Source organism: Marmota marmota, unplaced genomic scaffold (genome assembly GCF_001458135.2).
Source record: "Marmota marmota marmota unplaced genomic scaffold, marMar, whole genome shotgun sequence".
Lineage (NCBI taxonomy): Eukaryota > Metazoa > Chordata > Mammalia > Rodentia > Sciuridae > Marmota > Marmota marmota.
Genome location: NW_025999945.1, coordinates 24,766 through 46,234, shown reverse-complemented (window position 1 = coordinate 46,234; position 21,469 = coordinate 24,766). Strand labels below are relative to the sequence as shown.

Sequence of the window (21,469 nt, the reverse complement as noted above, 5' to 3'; positions counted from 1 at the left end):
CAAGGGTTCTCCTTAACCATCTGGGCTGACCCTTTCCCACCCCTCTGTCTGGGAGCAGTTCTTGGTGATTATCTCTCTTGTGCAGATGGATTCTGGTTCCCAAGTATGCCAAGGGCAGGAATCAGAAAAGGCAGGTACATTTCAGATTCACTAAGTGAAAGGGGTTTGGGGAGTCCAGAGATGAAAGTAGCCCAAAGTGACTGGGACGGAGAGAGAGCTCAAGGGAGATGGTTTATACCATACTTACCATTGAATGGTTTGTTTGTGATTAATGTACCAGGGTCATGGGCTAAATTCCAGATCCGAGAAAAAGTGCCATTTTCTTCCTCTTAGCCAGGGAGTTATAAACCGCCCAGAGTTTCAGAGCAAGAGGTGTAGAATCTGACCCCAGGTCACAGACCAGAAAAGAAAGAGGGGTGGGAATGAATGCTAAATTCCTTTCACCCTTGCCTCTTTCAAACTTAATCAGTACTTAGAAGGTGAATAATCTTTTTCGTATCTCTGGTTATACTTCCTTTTTTATTGCTACTACTAAGTCAGGGGGTCCCTGACTTATAATAGTTTGAAAATTTTCCAACTTTATGGCGATGTGACGCCATACTTCCAATACTGAAGTTGGATCTTTCCTGGGCTAGAAAGTTGGGTGCCATCCTCCTTCGAAATGCTGGGCAGTAGCAGCACACCGCAGCTCCCAGCTAGCCACTCCTTAAGGAGAAACAGTGGATAACTGCCAGTGTTTTTCAGATATAGTATTGTTTTGTATCCTATCAGGTCTACAAAATGCCCATCTCTGTATATTGACATATTCAATGCTTTATTATGAAATAGGTTTTTCATTAGATGATTTTGTCCAACTGTAGGCTGACATAAGTGCTCTGAGCACATTCAAGGTAGACTGGGCTGAATATACTGTGCTGGGCATAGGTTAAGTGTATTAAATGCATTTTCAATTTATATTTCTAACTTACAATGGGTTTATTGGGACATAATCCTGTTGTAAGTTGAGGAGCATCTTTACATGCTGGTGGATATTTTTTGTATAGCTTTATCAGGATATATTTTTTGAATTTGACTTTTAAAAAGTTTGATTTTTCAAAGTTATCCTCAGCAACTTAATGAGGCCCTAAGGAACTGTCTCAAAAAAAAAAAAAAAGGCTAGGAATGTGGCTTAGTAGTTAAGCACCCCTGGGTTCAATCCCTGGTACCCCAAATCAATAAATAAATAAAATTAAAAAAATAAGAAGTCTGATTTTTGATTTTACCATTTCTACTTTTTATTGGTTTGATATTTCATTAATTTCACTTCAATATTTACTTATTTGGTTCTTTATTTTTTCTTGTCTCTAAAATTTGTTTTAAAAAGATGAGCACCTAGTTCAACTATAATTAGTCCATGCTTTTAAAAAATTTTTTTTAATAATGAAAATTGAAGTTATATATTTTCCTCTGAGTATAGCTTTAATGTTACTCCCTGGATTTGGGGATACTTACTATTATTCAATTTGATTTTTTAGTTACTACCAAGATTGTGTACTTTTTCATGTTTCAATCTACAGTTGTTAATATTTCTTTTTTTAATGAATTTTCTCTTTTCCTTCTTATCCTATTTTTCCTATGTAAAAATCAGTTCCTTATTGATTTATCTGTTACGCACATTGAAAGTCTTCTTCTTGTGTTTTTATGTTGTGTTTTACTTTTCAGCCAAGAAGATTTATGTATTTTTTTACGTATCAATATCATCACTTTGGGTCTCCCTCTCTGGTAGCATTTTCAGATAGCTCTTTCCTCTCAAAGAGTACATAAATCATTGCTCATATTTTATTCTGATTTTTATATGTATATATAACTAAGATTATCTGATTTTACTTTTCCTCTAAATGCTTAGCCATTTAATCTAGGATTAAATTAAATGCTTAGCCATTTAATCTAGGATTATTAACTGACAAGTCATTATTTTGCTATAATTTTGATGTTCTGTTTTTATCACGTACCTATATGACATATGCACTTGGATCCATTTTTAAACTTCCTGTTCTTTTGCATCATTCTATTTATTCCTATGTAAGTAATACATGATTTATTTTAATCAAGTTGGTTTTAAAAAAAGGCAAAACCCTTTAACATAAGATGGGCCAAATCTATGTATTTTAACCAATTTTCCAGATTCTTGTAGAATTTATTCTTTTCCTAAAAGCTTTAAAATCATTTCATGAAGTCCTCATAGCCTCGTTTAATGAAATATCCTAGACATTAGTAACTCTGTTTTGATTCTGGGACTCCATCTTAACCTGAAACCAAAACTTATAAACTGCCAAGAAAAAGAAACCTAAGATATCCTGCTCCCATACCCTCCTCCCACCCTTTCCAAGGTCTCTAACTACAAAAATCTGTCATTTCCCAACCACCTGTGCTCAAGGTCAATTCTAGCTTGCTCCACCCAAGGCCATTTCCAGCTCACTCTTGTTCTTTGTTAAAAAGATATAAAAACCCCTATTCAAATAACTCTAGGGGCTGCACCATTTGACTGGGCAATCTGGCAGGCCTTCCTTGTCAATAAAATTTGCTTATGGAGCCTGAGACTTCAGTGTTCTGTCCTAATGTTCTTTTTCACATAACCCCACATGCACACATGCACATACTTTTTTTTTTTTTTTTTAGAAGAACACTCAGAGGGATACTAGGTTGCTAGATTCACAGAGAAATTCACTCCCCTCTCATCCTCATCCCCTTTCTGTTCTCTTGGGCTCTCACTAGCTGGAGACCAAGTATCCCAGCCTTGCTCAGGACCCACCTCTTGGTCTCCTTTTCTTTCTGCCCTGACCAGTCCATCTGGTCACAGAGTGTATTTACTTGTCCTAAAGTTGCCAGCTGACCTGTGGGCCCTGGACTAAGTGCCAGCCACTTGTGCCTGAAATGAAGGATTAGGGGAATGAAAAAATAAATACTCAAAAGGGCTGTCAGTGAGGTCAGTGTGCTCTTACCACAGATCAAAGGGCCTAATGACATCTTAAAAACACTTTATTCAGCCCTGCAAATAAGACTTTCAAGTAGGAATTAAGGGTCTCTTTCTCTGGACTTTCTCAGCACTACATCCATTCTAGTTGATAAATATGGAATGCACCATTTTGCACAGTCAGAGCCTCTGTAAGTTCCTCTTTGTGGCCCAGAAATGGTTCAACCAGGTAGTCCGGGGGAGCCTACAGTCTCTCAAGCAAATAGTGGTCAAACATGTTACCGTTTGAAATGTATCCATTAAGAACCCCCAAATTTCAAAGTCCAAGTGGAATAATGAATTGAAATTCATTCTACTATCATGTATAACTAATTAAAACAATAGCAACAAAAAAAGTCCAAGTGGACCCAGCTGATGCCCAGGGGTGGTTGGGTTCCAGAATGTTTGGTTGCAGTATCACTTTACATCAATCAATCCTCCACACTCAGCATAGCCATAGAAGAGAGGGCATTATGACATGTGCACTGGTCTTATCTGACTTTGCAGGAGAAACATGCATCACAAGTTCATGCCTGTCTACCCAAGGCCTTTCAGTCAAATATTAGAGTGAAACCTACCATAAGATTCCTGCTGTTAGTCACAGAGAGGCTTAATAGTTACAGATAATTAGAGCAGATAGTAATAGAATATTTTGGTCTCTGAGTAGCTTAGTGATTACACAAGAAGATGACTTTCCTCTGTGTCCTTTGTTAAGGTCTCTTAATATCCATCCATTTGTTCTAAATCTGTTTGCTGAGCACCTTATCATTCACTGCTGGAACACAGTTTCACCAATTAATTCTCTGTGATGTTAGGGAAGTTCAGGGCTATAGGATCCATGAGAGTCTGAATAGCCATTTCCATTTTTATATCCAGTGCCTGGAAAAATATTTGACAACCCAATTAACATTTTATTTTCTCTAATAGACACCTAGTTTTTTTCTCTAGTATATAAAACATAGATAACTTGAGATGGTCAAGCAATCATTAAACTTGTGAGAATGCTCTGATCGTAAGCAACTCAGGTGTTAGTGTTGTGTGTCAAGGGTATACAGAACAAAAACAGGGTCCTAGAAAAGCAGACATCAGAGAGCTTGCCACTGGCTGGTCATTATGGAATGTGGGCTGGTTTGGTAACAGGAGGGTTAAGAACAAGAAGGAGACTTGCAAGTATACCACTAAACTGGGTTTCCCAATATACTACAGGAAAGGGGTTTCCTAATGTACTACAGGGAAGACCACCCTTCCAGACAGGGGTGGCTTCAAGTCACTCCCACAATGGCCCCTGGCATTGTGAGAGACAAAAATTTCCTGAGAGCCTAAGAGCACATAATCCTGGTTTCACTTGCCACCTAGGCCACTATGGTTGAGGATGTAGGCACAGTTTAAGATTTGAGCTGAAAGTTGCTCATGTATATTAGCACAAGAGACCCTCTGTGCTCAAGGGCTTAAGGTAAGACTTGAACTTCTGAACTATTTGCTTCAGTCCTCTTTAATCAGATTGTTCATATAGAGCCCAAATGACCCTCCTTACAAGTCTTCTGTGCTCGAAGACAAACCAGGCACTCATGCTCGTGGGTCCTGGGGATTTGAAGGTTTCTCTCAGGGTTAGTTTTCTGTCCACACAATTCTGCTCCTCTTTCCTCCCCCTTGTCAAGAAATAGGTCTGGCATGAGTATTGGGGTGGGCAGTGAGGTACCAAGACCACCATGACCTTGAATAGGTTTCAGTGGCCATAGTGTGCTAGGTTATCCCACCTCCCAAAGCTTAGTCAACTGAGCCAGAGGAGAGTACCTGAGACAACCAGACTGATTTCTACAGCAGTTTAAACTGAAAGCGGATGAGAGTGTCTCATGCCTGTACAGCAGTCTCTGAGCACAATCCCTGTCCTCATGCAGTAGGGAAACCAAGCAGAGGGGCCCAGTATGCAAGGAACAAGAGGCAAAAACACAGAGAGATAAGGCAAAGGACAGGGAGGTGGCAAGATTTTGCCTGTGCCCCCCTCCTCCCACCCCCAGTCCTTTTTAACCCATTCAGAGCCATCTATTCGATTTTTTAAAAAAAATTCTTCTTGTCTTAAATTCAGTTGTTTCCTCTTACAATAAAAAGGGCCTTTCTAAGCTCCGGCTATCAGTGTGCCCAGGTGTGGCCTCTGTAGGGGGGAATTGTTTGCTAATTATTGTGTAACTGACTTGTACTTTAGAAGGTGCAGGCAATTGGGGATTTTTTTTTTTTAAATAACAGAAGAAAGATCTTATCTCAGAGCCCCAGCTGCGAACTGTCTGAAAATGTGGGTTTTGCTTTTGAACATGCTACCCTATCTATATATGAGGTGTAGCTGCAGGAGTTCTGGGAAGAGGTTTGGGGTTTGGGGGCCCCATCCAGAAAAGGCAACCCCCCTAGTGCCTGTGAACAAAGGAGAGCATTTCATCTGATTTCATGTCTGGGGGAGGAGGGGTTTATTCATGGGCCTTTTATTATGGGCCTGTGATTCACCCAGGTGCCATTCCCATTTCTTTTATTTTCCTTAAGCGTTTTTATTTAGTTTTAGAATTCTGTAATTTTTTTTTCTTCATTTATTGCCTTCAATGTGTTGCTGAGTCTGTGCCAGGGGCAGATTTTTTTTTTTTTTTTTTTTATGTTGTGCTGGGGATTAGAACCCAAGGCCTCATGCACTCAAGGCAAGCACTCTACCAACTAAGCTCTATCCCCAGCCCCCATTCCCATTTCTTGAACACAAGTATCATTTAAATAATTTTTTGTGGTTTGTGCATGATGTGGAGTTTCACTGGGGTGTCTTCATCGTTGAACATAGTAAAGTTACATCTGATTCATTCTACTAACCACAGAATGGGATCCTAATTAGAATAAATTATACTCCACATATGTATAATATGTCAAAATATACTCTACTGTCATGTATATCTAAAAAAGAATAAGTAAAAATGAATAAATAAATAATTTTGTGAGAGTGTATCAATAAAATCAGCCAAATATATGGGAGTCTTTGGTTTATATATTTAGAGGCCAAAAGTATAAGCTTTGGGATCAGAAAGACCTTGTTCATGACTGAGCTCTAATCCTTCTACCCCCATGACTCTGAGCAAGTCCCTTCACCTCTCTGTGCCTTTGTTTTCATATTTGGAAAATGGGGAAGATTTAATTAGATTGTCTTTGCGACAGAGTAGGGAAAGAAAATTCCCGAAACTACCAGAAACTTCCAGGCAAAAGAAGTGTTGGGGTGAATTTGAGCATGACCGATGACCCTCTGCTCCAAAGTTCCCTGAGATTTCAGATGGCTTTAGGGTTGTGCACTTGGCATTCCTCCCCTGAGTCAGGGTGCAGCTCTATTGACAGATGCTGGGTGGCATGGGAGGAGGAGTACTGGGTGTGGGACCACGAAATGACTGGGGTGGGGTGGAGGGTAGGCAGACTTCTGGACCAGGTCACCCTGCCCAGCTATGTAGCTTCCTGGGTTTAGGCTTAAAGCCAGAGTCAGCTATAGAAACTTCCAACTCAGGGGCTCTAGCCTGCAGTGGCTAGAGGAGTTTGGGGTCTGGAAGTGGTCCTGAAGAGGACACAAACCTGGAATCCATAGCCTGTAAGATGGAATTTAAGACACAGGCACAGAATGCTTTTATTATGGGCATTATAACCCATGGAGTGAGTGTAAGGAGAGAAGAGAACTGAGAGTTGAGGCTCAAGTATGCTTCCATCATGTGTCAAGGAGAAAAGCAACAGGGATGAGCAAGAGGCTGATCAGGAGCAAAGGACAAGAGTAAACATAGGCAAGGGCTAGAATACAGCTAGTGATAGAGCTCCCGGGTTTGATTCCCCAGCACCACTAACATTAAACAAATGAAAAGGCTTTGGGAGGAAGCTCAGTGATAAAGTACCCCTGGGTTCAATTTTCAGTACCCAAAATATTTTTGAAAAAAAGAAATTTAAGAGTAAACACAGAGCCAGTCACAGTGGCACACACCTATAGTCTCAGTGGCTTGGGAGGCTGAGGCAGGAGGATCAAAAGTTCAAAGCCAGCCTCAGCAACAGTGAGGTGCTAAGCAACTCAGTGAGACCCTGTCTCTAAATAAAATACAAAATAGGGCTGGGGATGTGGCTCAATCGAGTGTTCCTGGGGCTGGGGATGTGGTTGAGTGTCCTTGAGTTCAATCTCTGGCATCCCCCCAACCTTCAAAAAGAGTCAACACAGGCAAGGTGTTGATCTGTAAGCTGAGAGAAGGAAGAATTTGGAAGAAGAAGATGGAGAGATAATCATTCAATGAGGAAGAGTGCTGAGAAGGAGATTTTGGACTTTGTAACAGTGACATCATTGTCATTGCAGGCTGACTTTTATCCCTTGCAACTGGGAGAGCAGGCTGTCCCTTTCTTCTGGATAGGTCTTCAGTGTGTGAAGTGATCTGCAATAACGCTACCTCTGGCTGTGTCCTGGAGAGAAGCCTTGGCTGTCACAGGTGGTTTACCTTTTTATTAGGGTATTGGCAACACATAAGTTTGGGCTGTAACTCACTTGCCAGGCTTCTGGGCCAAGCACTGCTACTCTTCCCTCCCCAACCCCTGCCACAGGGGCTCAGAACTCGCAGATCACAAGTTCCTGCTCTCCACAATGTTTGTCATTCCACTTGCCATTGGCGAAGATCTCTACACAGTTCTCTGCCCCGCCATTGTTGTTGGGCTCCCCTGGGGCCCAGTTGGAGTAGACCAGGGCCTCCCCAGTGGGGTAGATGAACTTGCCCTCCGTCTTGGTGTCTGTCATGCTCAAGAAAGCAGACTTGTTCTGAGCTGTGACCAGCTGTTGCAAAGCCTCATTCTCAGCTGCAGAGCGAGGGGAGGCCAGCTGTCCGCCGGCCTGGGTGCACACCTCCTGCGCACCCTCAAAAGTTTTTTCAAAGCCAGCTGTTTTGAAGATCTTGTCCCCAACACTTCGGCCATCCGGGAAGAGCTCAGCTGGGAGAAGAGGGGAATCAGGTTGAGATGGGATACTCCTGGCCAAAGTGCAGGGGCTCTGAGATCTCTGTGCTGCAGCCCAAGCCTTCCAGACCTTCCCAGGCAGGGCCTCAGGGCACCAGAGGGAATGTGAGACACTTGGTTCCGGAGAAGCCCCATCCCCATAATGCACACTGCAAACTGGTACTGTGGTCCCTAGTTCACAGATGACAGAGCTGGAGTTCAGAGCAATTAAGAGCCATGCAACCATCCTACTTAGGGATAAAACCTCACGAAGTCCGACACCAAAGCTCAGGCCTGCCCTTTCTGTTTCAGCTCTGCCCTTTCGGTAGTGTGCTGGCATTGATTTTTAATTACTATGGAGAGCTGGACAACTTGACCTGGGAAATGATTACTGTGTAACCTGAGTCCATTTCTGAGAGTACAGAAAACAATGCTGTGAGCCCACTGTCACCACTGTTGTTATGTTGGATTGTTTGAGTTGTGTGAGGGATAAGGGGACAGGAGAGGATAGGGTGGGATATCTGAAAGCTAAATGTGCTGATCTCTGCCCTAGGTCAGTCCCATGTTGGCTTCTCAGTGGAAGATGCCCCAGCCTGTCAGGTGCTGGGGAAGGGGACAAGGGCATCTGAGAGGAGGACTTTTGTAAAATTAGTGCTGGAGAGAGGCTTGGAAAGAAATCATATCTGACCTTAAGACCCAACCTGGCAATGACTGTCTTGGGGACAAGACAAAGTCACTTTCCCTTTCAGAATTTGCATTTCTTCTCCTCTAAAGTGAGGGGTCACTTCACAAAAGTACCATCAGTGTAACATGTCAAGTATCTTTTTTTATATTCTCATCCCTGTGGCTTCTGGATCCATGTGTGGAAATCTGGCAAAGGACACTGGGCTCTAGAATGGGCTGCATCCTTGGAATTGTTTGGCTGGTCAGAATCCAGGCTGCATTCTGGATCACTGTTTTCCTCTGGGCATTTTTAACAAGGTCTTGGCAGGGAAGATTGTCCACAGACCCAAGATGACACCCAGAGCAGCCCTGAACAAGCTCAGTGTAAGATCATGTGCCATTACTGGGTGTAAGTTCCATGGTCCCAGGGCAGTATGCATGTGCTACACGAATATGTTCATGAGTTCATCCAAAAGTATGTGGACATGTGTTAGGTCCAGCCAGTTGGTTGTGCATATGAGCTTGTGTATGTAGATGGATGTGGAATGAATGATGATATTTAAGTATACACATAGGTGGCAGGTGCATGTACACATGTTCTTCATGTTTGCATCAGCGTGCTTATGAGCAAATGAGTACATGTATAAGTATGTTTACGGAGAGAAGGAAACGTACAAATGCTTAAAACTCTCACCTCAGCCTGGGTGCTTAGGAGCCAACCCCATGTCTTACCCAAACAAAACCCTTTATGTTCTACTTATTCAGAAAACTTCTTTTTCTGACTCAGTGAGATTTATCTAAAGAGTATGAACTCAAAATTGATGTCACAGAGGACAGAGGAGGAGGGGGCAGCTGGGAACTAAGGTAGAGATTTTAAAAAGCACAGAGCACTCAGGTGTGAGCTCTTGGGGGGCCATGACACCACACGATTGCACATTTAAGGTGGAATCTGCTCTAAATACATCAGGGATTGCAGGTAGAGCCCAGCATTGGCTGGAACCCCAAGGCAGCCTGACCCTTGCTTGACCCAGGAGCATGAGTAAGGAAAGATTCTCAATGACCAGTCATCAAAGTCAGTCCCTCACCTGCCTTGTACCTCCAGAGTGTAATCCAGCCCTAACCCTCAGGATAGCAACTGCATTCTGTCCTGCCTTGGACTGTGCAGCAACATCTCTGAGCACTCCCATGCCTGGCTTCACAGGGGTAAGTAATGCAATGTGTTTGTCACAGGGACTAACTCAGTCAGACAGGAAGGAAGGTCAATTGAATTGCCCTGCACTTGAGACATCTGCCTTGGGGCATGGATGGCACTGAGACTGAAGGGTGCTCTGGAGCCTGGTGGTTTCAAATATACATCTGCCAGCCCAGTGAACTGGTGATATAGACTACTAAATCCTCCTCCTTGTTCCTTGGATCTACTTCTAGGTTGTGGAACACATGGCTTTCCTCCCCAGCCTCAGCTTTATACCCAGTCCCAAGCCCAGCCTTAGACATAGTCCCTCACTGGGTAAGGCTCAGTGTCAGCCCCACCTCAACCCTAAACCCATGCCCAGAACCAGTATGGGGCCCAACATTGGTATGAGGCTGAGGTTCAAATCCAGAAGCTCACCTTTCTTATACTGAGAAAAGACAGTCTGAAGGTGCTGTAGCTGTCCCTGTAAGTCCTTCACCTGCTGCCTCATGGCAGTGATGTCTGCAGGGGAGAAAAAGGGCCATGTGAAGACTTGTCCAGCACATCCTAGGAAGAACTCAGAGCCCAGGCCTCATGGAAGGGTACGGAGTTGTAGCTACATATTGGGGATGGAGGTGACGGATGCCCAGCAGCCCACACCTGCTGACCCAATTGAACCCTGCTGTATGAGGCTTTCTTATGGGAATTTAATCACATATCCATTTTTTGAGGGTGGGGTGAGTGGGAATACATTCCTTATATAATTCCCATCCATTGGATTATTTAATGCTCAAAGCTATCTGGTGAATGGGAAAGACAGCTGTCATTTTCCCAGTGGTCTGGTGGAGAAACTGCTCAGGTCAACCTTCCCACACAGCTAAGACCTAATTCTGCCTGCCAGCCTTTCCCTAGTTGCACCCACCACCTGTAAACAATGGGGATGTCATCCCAGGGAAGAGGCCAACCTGAGCAGAAGAAGGCTACACTTTTCTCTCCCATGCCCTGGTGGGGGTTCCGGAGTCAGGAGCTGCTGCCTTACCTGATACCCTACTTTCACCCTTTTCTCCTCTGTCTCCAGGAGCACCTCTGTCCCCCTTCAGTCCAGGAGGGCCCCTGGCTCCTGGGGTTCCCTGTGGACCCACAGCTCCAGCAGGCCCTGGAATCCGAGAAGGGCTGGGTGAGCTATGGACTCTATTTACAGCATTTTCACCTTTTCAGTACATGACTTGCCCTCATTTCCCAGCTACACACTCTCCCAGCATACACGCTCTTCCCAGAACCCAGTCGTGTGCCCTCTCTGTGCACAACTATTTCCATCACACAACATTCAATCTTCTCTGTGTACAACTGCCCCTGTCACTAACAACTAACCTTCTGTGGATACAGAACCATCTCAAGGCTTAGCACTGCACTCTCCCTATATATGGTCAGTTCCCGGAGATGAAAAGTGCACCCTCCTTGGATACAGACTCTCAACAACACCCGCCCAGACTTCATGGGTGGTGGTGGTACAGGGGCTAGGCAGTGGCAGCTCCAAATGGACACCACATAATTGGATCCAGCCCAGATCTTTCCATCACTCACCTGCTGCCCCAGCATTTCCAGGAGCTCCATGCTCACCAGGGGCACCTTTCTCTCCTTTAGGGCCTGTGGGGCCTCTGGTTCCTGCAGAGCCCTGTGGGCCTGGGGCACCTACTTCTCCTGAGGAAGGAACAAACAGGGACAAATGCTTCTGAGAGTGTGTTCAGCATGCATCATCTCCTCAGTAGAAGAGCTTTTTACCCACAACTCCAGGGTCTGAGAGAGAACTGCGGAGACTGCACCTGTTACCTGGGCTCCTCTGTGGAGGGTAAGAGGAAATTACTGTTAATGTGGGAAAGGTGAGTAAAGATGTGTATGGTGAGGCCTTCATAGTATTCATGGTCTGGGCTCTTCCTGGCAAGTTATGCCTCAGGTCACATCATGGTCCGCCATCATCATTTCTCCCTTCTCCCTCCCAGACAGGCCATATCACATTCACCTACCTTTGGGCCCCACCTCTCCTTTTGGACCTGGTTTGCCTTGTGGTCCTATGTTCCCCTGCTTCCCTGAAGGACCTTCTTTTCCAGCTGGACCAGGCACACCTTGAAGTCCTGGGGGTCCTGGAGAAAAGGACCAATCCTGTCAGTGACACTAAATCCTCTTGACAGTAGGAGTGCATAAAGTGACAGTAATAGTAGAGGACAAAGAGGAACCCCACAGTAGGCCCAGTCTGAAATAAGCCAATGCCACCTTCAGAACAACCTTCTTCCTGGTCTGGGATCTGTGCATGAATACTGGAATAGCCTATTGGCAAAATCACCTTTTTTAAGATGCCTGAATTCCATGTCTACTTGCTTACCATTTGGTCCAGAGTCTCCTTTGGGTCCAGGTTCTCCAGCAGAGCCATTGTCCCCTTTTGGTCCAATTGGGCCAGCTGGCCCAGGGAGCCCCCTTTGCCCTATAGCTCCTGGCAAACCTATAGCAGCAAAAGAAATGGGTATACAGTTAGCCCTAGGCCCAGGAGGGTTAAATACCTGGCATTCCTTCAGGGTTTTGCAAAGCAGTGACATTTCATGGTCACACACAGTGGTCCTGTGGTGATCCAGGAAATGGACCTTAGCATTCCCATTATGAAGAAACAGACTTGTCAGAGGTAAGTTCAAGCTAAGTGCTTCTTCTCCTGCCCTAAGGTCTCAGTATCAACAGAAGGCAATCTGTCAGCATTTGCCTATGATCACACTCACACACACACACACACACACATATATATGTGATATATATATGTGTGTGATACATATGTATATGTATGTGTGTGTGTGTGTGTGTGTGTGTGTTGGGGGAATCAACATTTATATCAGAAACGATACTAAATAGAGGATAATTTGTTCAGTTATTTGTGCACTTACTCATTTATTTGTTCATATGTAACCCCCAAAACATAGAAAATAAAAGCAAACATTTGACCTGTGTGCTTACATAAACTAAAAATGGTCTGCACATCAAAGGCAACAATGAATGGAGTGATGAGGCAAGCAGCAGAATGGGAGAGAATTTTTGCTAGCTATTTAAGTAATCAAAAAACATTTAAGTAACTCAAAATATTTAGAAACTCAAACATATTTAAGTAACTCAAAAAACTTAACAACCCCAAATAAGTAATCCAATTAAAACTGGGCAAATGATCTAAATAGACACTGCTCAAAAGAAAAGATGGTCACCCAATATAGGGAACAAAATGCTTAATATCTTTAGCCATTGGGAAATGCAAGTCGAAAACTACAATGAGATACCATCTCACCCAAGTTAGATTCAGTATTATCAAAAAAGCAAAACCCAACAAAAACAAAAGTAATAAATACTGGCATAAATGTAGAGAAAAAAAGAACTCATCCACCATTTGTGGTGATGTAACTTAGTATGTCCCTTCTGGAGAAGAAGGTTCCTCAGAAAACTAAAAATAAATCTACCCTATGATCCAGCTCTCCCACTCCTGGGAGAAATGAAATGAAGCCAGCACACCAAAGGGATGATGCCTGCATCCTGGCCTATTGTGACACTCTTCACAATAGCTGAGATATTCAATCAACCTAGGTGTGCAACAGATAAATGGTTAAAGAGAATGTGTACACAGACACAATGCAATGTTATTCAGCTGTAATGAAGAATGGAATCCTGTCATTCACAACAAAATGGATGGAACTGGAGGACATGATGTTAAGTGAAATAAGCCAAACAGAAAACACAAGTCCTTCATATTCTCTTTCATATGCGGAAGTTAAAAACCATAAACCTGAACCTAGACTAGTGATTAATAGAGATTGAGAAATGTGGGGGTGGGATAGGGAGAGAGTAAATAAAGGGAAGCTGAATTTGATCTGCACGTGCTGCATGCATGTGTGGAAATACCACACGGAACCCCAACAATATATACAATTAATGCATTTTAATAAAAATGAAAAAGAACTCAACCATGCACATCTACTTTATAATTCCCACTGGATCAAAAGCAAATATTAGTCTCAGGCCCTGATATAAAATTTATAATGAACTGTGAGACAGGACAACAGATGAGGAAGACAGTGCATGAGATGCCTCTCGTCTCATCCCGGTGTCCCTGCCCCAGCACCTACACACATCCTTGGAGCTATCTTTCTAGAGGAGAAAATGAGACTTGAAGAGTGGGAAGGGTTTAGAGAGCCTATCTTCTTAAATCAGTTTAGAGAGAAGAGATGTGACATTTCAGTCTTGGAAGATATGCTCCTGTGGCAGGAAAATCCAGGCCCTCTGGGGTCAGGAGTGTGGTTGAGATAAGGGTGACTGAATTTGCTGGATGAATGGAAGATTCTGTGCTGGGTTCTGTTTCAGCTTTTGATTACTATCCTTTCTAGGAATGAAATGGAAGCATAGAAGGTTACAAGACAGATCCATATCCCACTTCCACAGAGCACTGGGCTGAGGACACAGATGTCCCAAGCTCAGGCTCAGCTTCTCTTAAACTCCACCATACCCAGGCTGGCAACAGGCATATTGGGCTAAAGAAAGCAAGTCATCTCTAGAATGGAGTGTTAGAAGCCACCTGTTCTTGGTGTACAGAGGCCACAGAGCATTGAGGTGGAGGAGGGGCACCCTCCTCAACAATAGCACCCATGCCTCTAAAGCACTAACTTTGCATTAGGGTCCCCAAAGACCTAGCTCTGTGCCCTGGTGCCACATAAAGTGGAGCTTTGTGATCTAACAATTTGGTCAATCTTGGCAATACTAAAATTCCTCCTACCCTTCCATTTTATACTCATTTACTAATTCCAATAATATTTATTGAAGTTCACTGTCCTAAATGTTGGGAATATGATAGTGAACAAAACAGATCCCACCTCCTCCTCCTCAAAAAATTTCTTTGAATCTACTGCATAGAAACAAACAATCAAAAATTAAAATGTACAACCTATGGCTTATGAGATTGTAATAAGTGCCACAGAAACAAAATAAAGGTGGTTGTTCAGGTATCTGTTTTAAGCAGAGTATTTATGACCTCCTTGCTGGGAATATGGATTTGGGTGTAAGGCCTTGAAGGAGCCATAGGGACATCCATGAGAAGAGTGAGAAGAGCAAACTACAGGAAACTGAGGAGAGAGGGGCCCAAGTGTGGTTAGAGATCAGCAAGAAGCCCATGTGCTTGGAGCCAGGTGGGTGTGAGAGTAGAAGCCATTGAGACCAGAGAAGCAAGCAGGGATGAGAAGGTCATGTAGGGCCTGCAGGGTGCTGCAAGTGGGGGGTTACTCTGAGGAAGTTGAGTGTCCCTGGAGAGACTCTCCCTGAATCTTTTCAGGCAGGAGTGCAGGAGGTGCTGAGACACAGGAAATCATCCTCCACAGGCAAGGTCTGGTCGTTCTTGCTCTCTATAATGCATCTGAGGCCCCTGGGCTAATCACTCCAGGACGACAACTCTACCTTCTACTCTGCTCAAGCGTCTCGCAGGCACCAGTTGTCCTTTTCAGGAAGTTCTAGGGACCACATGCTTCAAAATCTGCTGAGCAGAATATCACAGTACAGACTTTGGCCCCACACAGACCTATGGAACAGCATCTGAGGGTGCTTTGGACTCCCCAGGACATTCACAGACCCATGTGGTCAAATAACTTGAGTGAGTAGAATGGAGGATTCAGAGTGAGCCTCCGTCTCCATCTACTGTGTGCAGTTCTCTAAGAACTGACCAAAGTCACATTTGGTTGTGCAGGGGGCAAGGCACCTGCAGAGGAAAGGGAGGTCTTGGTCATAGTCCATGTGGCAAGATCAAGGACTACTAGGAAATGTCCCACAGGAGCCAGAGAGAATTGAGACTCCCTGAGAGAGAGCTGTACAGTGAGTTGGTTCCTCCTCCAAATTCACCCCTGGACAGCCCTCTCCATGCCCCAGCCCACTCACACTGGGGAGCCACTTTCTGTCTCTAAAAGATAAGCTGGTACTCATTTGCCCCTCACCCTACAAAGCCTAGGGATGTTAGTCTTTCTGACTTAAGTGTCATTCTTTTCCTTTCTCCCTAACCAAAATGCAAACTCCAGAAATATACTCAAAGCTGTGGCCTAGGACCACATGATCCCTTGGTTGATGTTGCTATTTGTTGAATGTTTCCTTCTTGCCAGTAAGATACAGAGCCTTCCCCAGGGCAGGGACAGTATTTCAGGGACCATTTCCTATTTCTTAGTACCTTTGGTAACCTCAAGATAATTTACCCAATTAGTATAGCAGGAAAATGCATCTTCATCCTAAAGACTCAAAAAATAATGATAGTAAAAAGTTTGGCTCAATTATTTGTCACTGGGCAGCAAACAATATTCCCTTTTTCATATAAGCAAACTAAGACTCTGTGACACTAAGTGGCTTGTCCCAGGGAGTCCCAGACCTGGAGCTACTAGTCTAGTTCAGATGTGTCTGATGAGAAGCCCATGTCCTCTTAACCCTCTAGAATGGTTTTATTTACCCTCTCTGAGTCAGTTGTCTTACCTGTCAGTAGAAACCAGCATGTTCCTTGTAAGGCTATGGAAAGGTTAAGTGAATACCCAAGCACAGGACTCCACAAAGAAATATGAGCTTCTGCTCTCCGCTTGTAATGTTTTAAGACAAATCCATTTGATTAGATCTGTATATGGGGCCATGAAACCTCATCTTTTGTCACCTTTCATACAGTAGAGTTTAAATAAACATTAAAAGTATTTAATACCCTGGGTAGGTATCATTTAACCAAAGTGAACTATTGCTACCTCCTGGAACAGGGTCCTAGAGCTCCCCTAAATATCAATAATTTACCCACTCTGTATTCATTTTATGGGTAAGGGAAATCCAGGAGTCCTAGGGGAAGAGTCAGGTCATTTGGGAGATGTGGGAAGCACTTGGGGGCGTGGGACAGAGGACATTTGCCAACTGGTAAAACATTGTTTTAGATAGAACAAACATTGGTGGAAACCCACCCCCATGGTGGAGGGTGGGAGAAGCCCATCTCCAAGTCTTCCATTGCAAATATCCAGACTTGAAGGTTTGTTATCATTCCAAGGCTCAGCCTTACCCACCCAGATAAGCCACCGGTCCCAGCTCTACCTGGATCCCCCTTCTCGCCCCGGGGGCCCTCTCTCCCATCCCTTCCATCGCGACCAGGCAGGCCATTCTCCATGGGGCTGCACATGACCAAGGTACAGGTGCTGGCCATTGATCTCTGCAGGTAGTTCTTCATTTCTACTCCCAGGTAACCCAGGGGCTGAGCAAGCAGGACCAGCATGGAAAGAAGGAGGAGCATCATGGCCTGGGGAAAGGAACAGAAAGAGAAAGGATATGCTGTCAGTTCCAGGACATGGGATAAGGCTGGGCCCAGGTCCTGGAGGTCAAGAGAAGTCCCTGTCCCCAGCTCCCTGCTGTGGGCTTAGAGAAGCAAGACTCCAAAAGCAGTTCAGGGAAGTAGACTTTTAGTCTGACTTTGGAAGGCCTGAGTTACCCCAATGGAACTGTGTCATAGGTTGACAGTAGTTTCCATCTATTCTCAGGTGCCCCATGAGAACAGTGGCTGTGGTTTGGTGTTCCTCACTAAGGCCACATGTACATCTGGAAGGATTCTTTTGAGTACCTCTGAGTAGGACCCTTCCCCTCCCGGGATCAGGCAGTCGGATCAACTCAAATAAGACAAATCTGCTTCCTCTCACTTGCTGTCTTGGTGGATCAGCACTGGCTGCCTACCACACTAGTCTGAAAATAAGTCTAAATCCTGAAGGCTTTGTCATGTCTGTCCTGAGCTTGGGCAGGGAGTGGGCTGTATGTTAATTGAGTGATTTTTCATTCCTGGACCAGGCACTGACTCCATGAAGAAAGTACCAGAGGAAACTCAGGTAAAAGATTTCAAAGATATTAAATTAGCAGCTGGAGTGACCCAAAGACATCTAGAAGTCTGCCCTGGAAGTGTGCTTGGAGGAAGAGGACATCCCAAATGGGCTCAGTCAGGTGAAAGGCTAGTTTTAGGGAATAGCAAGAGAAACTATCCAATAGAGAATCCATCTGAGAGGGGCTTTGGAACTGAAATCGGGGGCAGGATGGGTGTGCAGGACCTTGGTTACTCCCTACATTGGGCATCTGTGCTAATTTTCCATCACTATGACAAGCATCTCAGATAAACCACTTAAAAGAAAGAATGGTTTATTTTTCTTCATGGTTAAGAGATTTCATTCCATGGTCATCTGGCCCTACTGCCCTGGGTCTGGGGTGACACAATAATACATAATGATGGGATCAAATGGCAGAGAAGGCCTGTCCATTTCATTCGAGCCAGGAAGATGAGAGTGGAGGGGCCAGGGTCACAAAATCCCCTTCAAGGGCACGATCCCAAAGACCTAATTTCCTTCCACTAGGCGCCACCTCCCAAAGGAGCTGCCACCTCCTGATAGCACAGCAGGCTGGGGACCACGCTTCAACTCAAGGGCCTTTGGGGGACATTTAAGATCCAAACTAAATCAGCATCTTTCCTCTCAAAGAAAGAAACTGCTATGAGAATGGAAAGAACCAGTGGGAGTCACAGAAGCTGGGAACAAAGCCAGAGTACACTGTGCAAAGATGATGGGCTCTCTAGGAGGACTGGAGTGGAGGCAGGACAGGGGCTTCCTGGCCAGAGAGGTGCCTCTTTCAACAACTGCTAGTGATTCTGGGCTGTGACTCTTATTTTCCATTGACCCCTTTCACTTTTGAAATCATAACTTCCTCAAGTACCCTGGAATTCTCTAGAAACACCTGGGTGAGCCCGCAGGCCAGTACTTCTTTGTCCCTGTTCTGCCAAAGTTCAGTCCTGAGCACAGGGTATTGTCCCCTGGCCCTCAATCCAGGGCCCTATGGCTGATTCTGGGAGATTATAAAAGACAACAGGCAGTCTGCCCACAAAGCTCAAGTTACTCCAGAAGGCACCACCAGCATTAAGGAGTCTTGCAGAGGGCAGACACACAGATTTTCAGACAAGAGATTCAGGAGGCAATGTAGACTGGCAGCAGATGGAACGGGCAGAACCACAGTCCCTAGAACCCCTGCAGTGCTCAGTTTATGCCATGCTTTCAGCGTAAGAGTTTATTGAAAAAGTGACTCTTCAGAACATTGGTTGGAAAATCAGAGACTGAATCCAGTTAGTGTATTCTTTAAAGACTTGAGGTTGTGAGAGAAGCAGGTTTGGCCAAAATCCATAGGGAAATGGTACCAAGTTGGGTTTAAAACCCAGGCCTGAGAATGCCTAGTCTGTTTCTCCTCCACTGTTTTTCTTTTTGAACAAATCAGGGACAGAGAAGGAACCCAGACCAAAGCTAGAATTGGATTTCCCTCCTGAAGCTTCTGTACCTGGCACCTGAGGTCTCAGGGGGTATCATTTTTCACTCATCTTCTCTACCACAGCTCAGAAAGCAAATCTCCCACTGAGCCCAGCAAGCTGAATGAGGGGCAAAGAGAACCTTCTTACCCCATTGTGCCCTCATCTCCCATGCTCACAACTCCTAGACCAGAACCAAGAATTGGAAACCAGAATCACCCTTCCTCAACACCAGTAAACTGCTCAGATAGGCAGGGGGGATATTCACAGGATATGGGGGAAATAAAATGAGAGGCAGGGGCAGAGACACTCACAGATTTCTTCCTCTAAGGTCCCAGGAGCTCCAGGCAAATGAGCTTGGTTTGGCAGGCACTCACTCTTTATGCCTTCTCTGTCACCTGAGCAGCACAGCCCTGGTCTTCTGAGAACACCCTTTGAGAATTGGAAGAGTTTTCTTCCTTGTTGACTCACTCACTCTCACCCCTGCCTGCATTCTGGAGGCCTGCTGTGGATAGTCATAGCACTGTGCACATCTATCTCCTTAAAGCTTACAAAGCATTCTCAGTCTGTGATCCCATCCATACCTTCCCTGCAGCTCTGGGAGTTAAGCAGCATCACCGGTGTCTATATTTTATAGATGTCCGGGAATTTGAGGTCCAGAAATGTATGTGTTGCACAATGACCTACAACGATTGCAAAAGCAACTTGCATCTGCCTATCTCAAGAGCCAGGACCTACTTCTCTTTTCTCTTCATCTCAACAGCACTGCCCAGACATTGGGAAAGAGCTGCTTAGCATATCCAGGCAGGGTTAGGGCAGGTTCAGGGGTTGCAGAGGTAGAACCCTGTGGAGGAGTGACAGAGGTACCTCTGGAAGTGGTCATTATTTTCCATCCTACTAGAACTCAGCCCTTCACTTACTTTTTGTAGTATGGGCTGCCTTCAGCAGGCCTCTGCTCTGCCCCTGTTCAAACACATTCTGCTTTCTTAACTGCTGTTTACCTTGTGCATGGCTCTAGGGATTGTTTAGACCCTTGAGCTCTTAACATGCTGTTGCAACCACTCTCAGGGCAGCTCTTAACTTCCAATGCCTGTTGGGCAGTTGTCCGTCCTACTGCCATTGGTATCATCCTTCCTTCCTTCTAGATTCCTGGGACTTGATTTCTTGCATCAACTCTGCCTGACTCCATTACCAGCAGACCCATGTCTCCATGGCCACCCTAATGGTAGCACTGATTGTTCTTGCTTTTGATTTTCAGGGCATCTTCTTGCATATTGTGAAATCTAAAATGCCAACTAACCCTATTTGGTAGAGAAAGGTCTGTTTCTCCCACTGTAATTTTTTTGGAGCAATATTCCATAGCAAATCACTCATGCTCTGACAATAAAGCTGTTTTAGTAGTAACACACAGTTTTCTCCATTCTAGAATATTCACATGCCTCCTAGAAATCTGGGTCAGCGTGAAACTATTGCTTTCTTCTACCCACAAAGAATACTTGTCAAGTCCTATCCTGGTGTCTGGCCAAATCTTTCTTATTAGTGGTGGCTTTTATTTCAGGAACCTCGTACTTTGTGTCTCTTTGCAAGCACATTCTATTCTCTCACCTGTCACCTCTTAGCTTGCCCAGTAGTTTTCCCCCAATGCTCTTGGATCCCATTATAGAACAGAAAATGCCGTGTTCTAATTCTAGTTTCACACTCCAGAGGAGTCTAGTTTTATTTCTGATTCAACCCAGAGATAACTTTTGTTTTCCTGAGTTACACCTATATTGATGAGAAAAATCAGATTTTGGATGGTGACCATAGTGTCCATCATCCAGAGGTTCTTTGAACCACTCTCTCTTTGCAAGACAGGGTCCAGGGTGACTACATGGTTTCTTTGATAGCCAGCCACTCACACTATACTATAGCCTTGTCAATATTTGCAGCCCCTGGTGGGTTTGATTAGCTGCACTTTTGTCAGAGCTAAGTGGCAACCTGTGATTGCCCCTAAATACTCTGAGCTCATTAGGACACAATCAGCTATATGCAAGTTTTCTCATCCCTAGACTTACCTTTCACAGGTACCCACTTTCCTGGGAAAATGACTCTATTTCAGATTTTAGGTGACTCTGTAAGTACAGCTTACATTTTTAAATTTAAAACATTTTCAGTTTCCCTCCTTTTCTACCATACTTTTGTTACCAAAATCAAAACAAACAAAAAACCAGACCAAAACCCCTCTTTTTTTAATGGGAATCTGTCGACTTCTTATTTTATTATTAATGCCAAAGATGTTAAGATAATTTTATGAACTCTAAATTTTTTAAGTAATGAAATTTCCATTTTATTA

The 21,469-nt window shown here is 44.4% G+C and overlaps 1 protein-coding gene across 2 annotated transcripts; it reads right to left on the bottom strand.

Annotated features, from left to right (window-relative positions):
* Nucleotides 1-7,463: 7,463 nt before the first annotated feature.
* Sftpd (surfactant protein D) lies at nucleotides 7,464-19,719 on the bottom strand. 2 transcript variants are annotated; one of them, XM_048801660.1, is made up of 8 exons: nucleotides 19,452-19,719; nucleotides 16,908-17,109; nucleotides 12,175-12,291; nucleotides 11,819-11,935; nucleotides 11,415-11,495; nucleotides 10,834-10,950; nucleotides 10,233-10,316; nucleotides 7,464-7,957 (listed from the first exon to the last, which is right to left on the bottom strand). In XM_048801660.1, the coding sequence occupies exons 2-8, from the start codon at nucleotides 17,104-17,106 to the stop codon at nucleotides 7,581-7,583; spliced, it is 1,092 nt and encodes a 363-aa protein (XP_048657617.1). In that variant the 5' UTR covers nucleotides 17,107-17,109; nucleotides 19,452-19,719; the 3' UTR covers nucleotides 7,464-7,580. The 2 variants fall into 2 exon arrangements, with proteins under 2 accessions (XP_048657617.1, XP_015355530.1); XM_015500044.2 differs by having other exon boundaries at nucleotides 11,379-11,495; nucleotides 19,452-19,712.
* Nucleotides 19,720-21,469: the final 1,750 nt, after the last annotated feature.

Coding starts and splice junctions, on each gene's coding strand:
- Sftpd (XM_015500044.2), bottom strand. CDS start 17,106: ATGATGCTCCTCCTTCTTTCCATGCTGGTCCTGCTTGCTCAGCCCCTG. Junction 12,292..16,907: donor GGGCGAGAAGGGGGATCCAG/GTAGAGCTGGGA, acceptor TTGCTGCTATAG/GTTTGCCAGGAGCTATAGGG. Junction 10,317..10,833: donor GGGTGAAAGTAGGGTATCAG/GTAAGGCAGCAG, acceptor TCTCCCCTGCAG/ACATCACTGCCATGAGGCAG.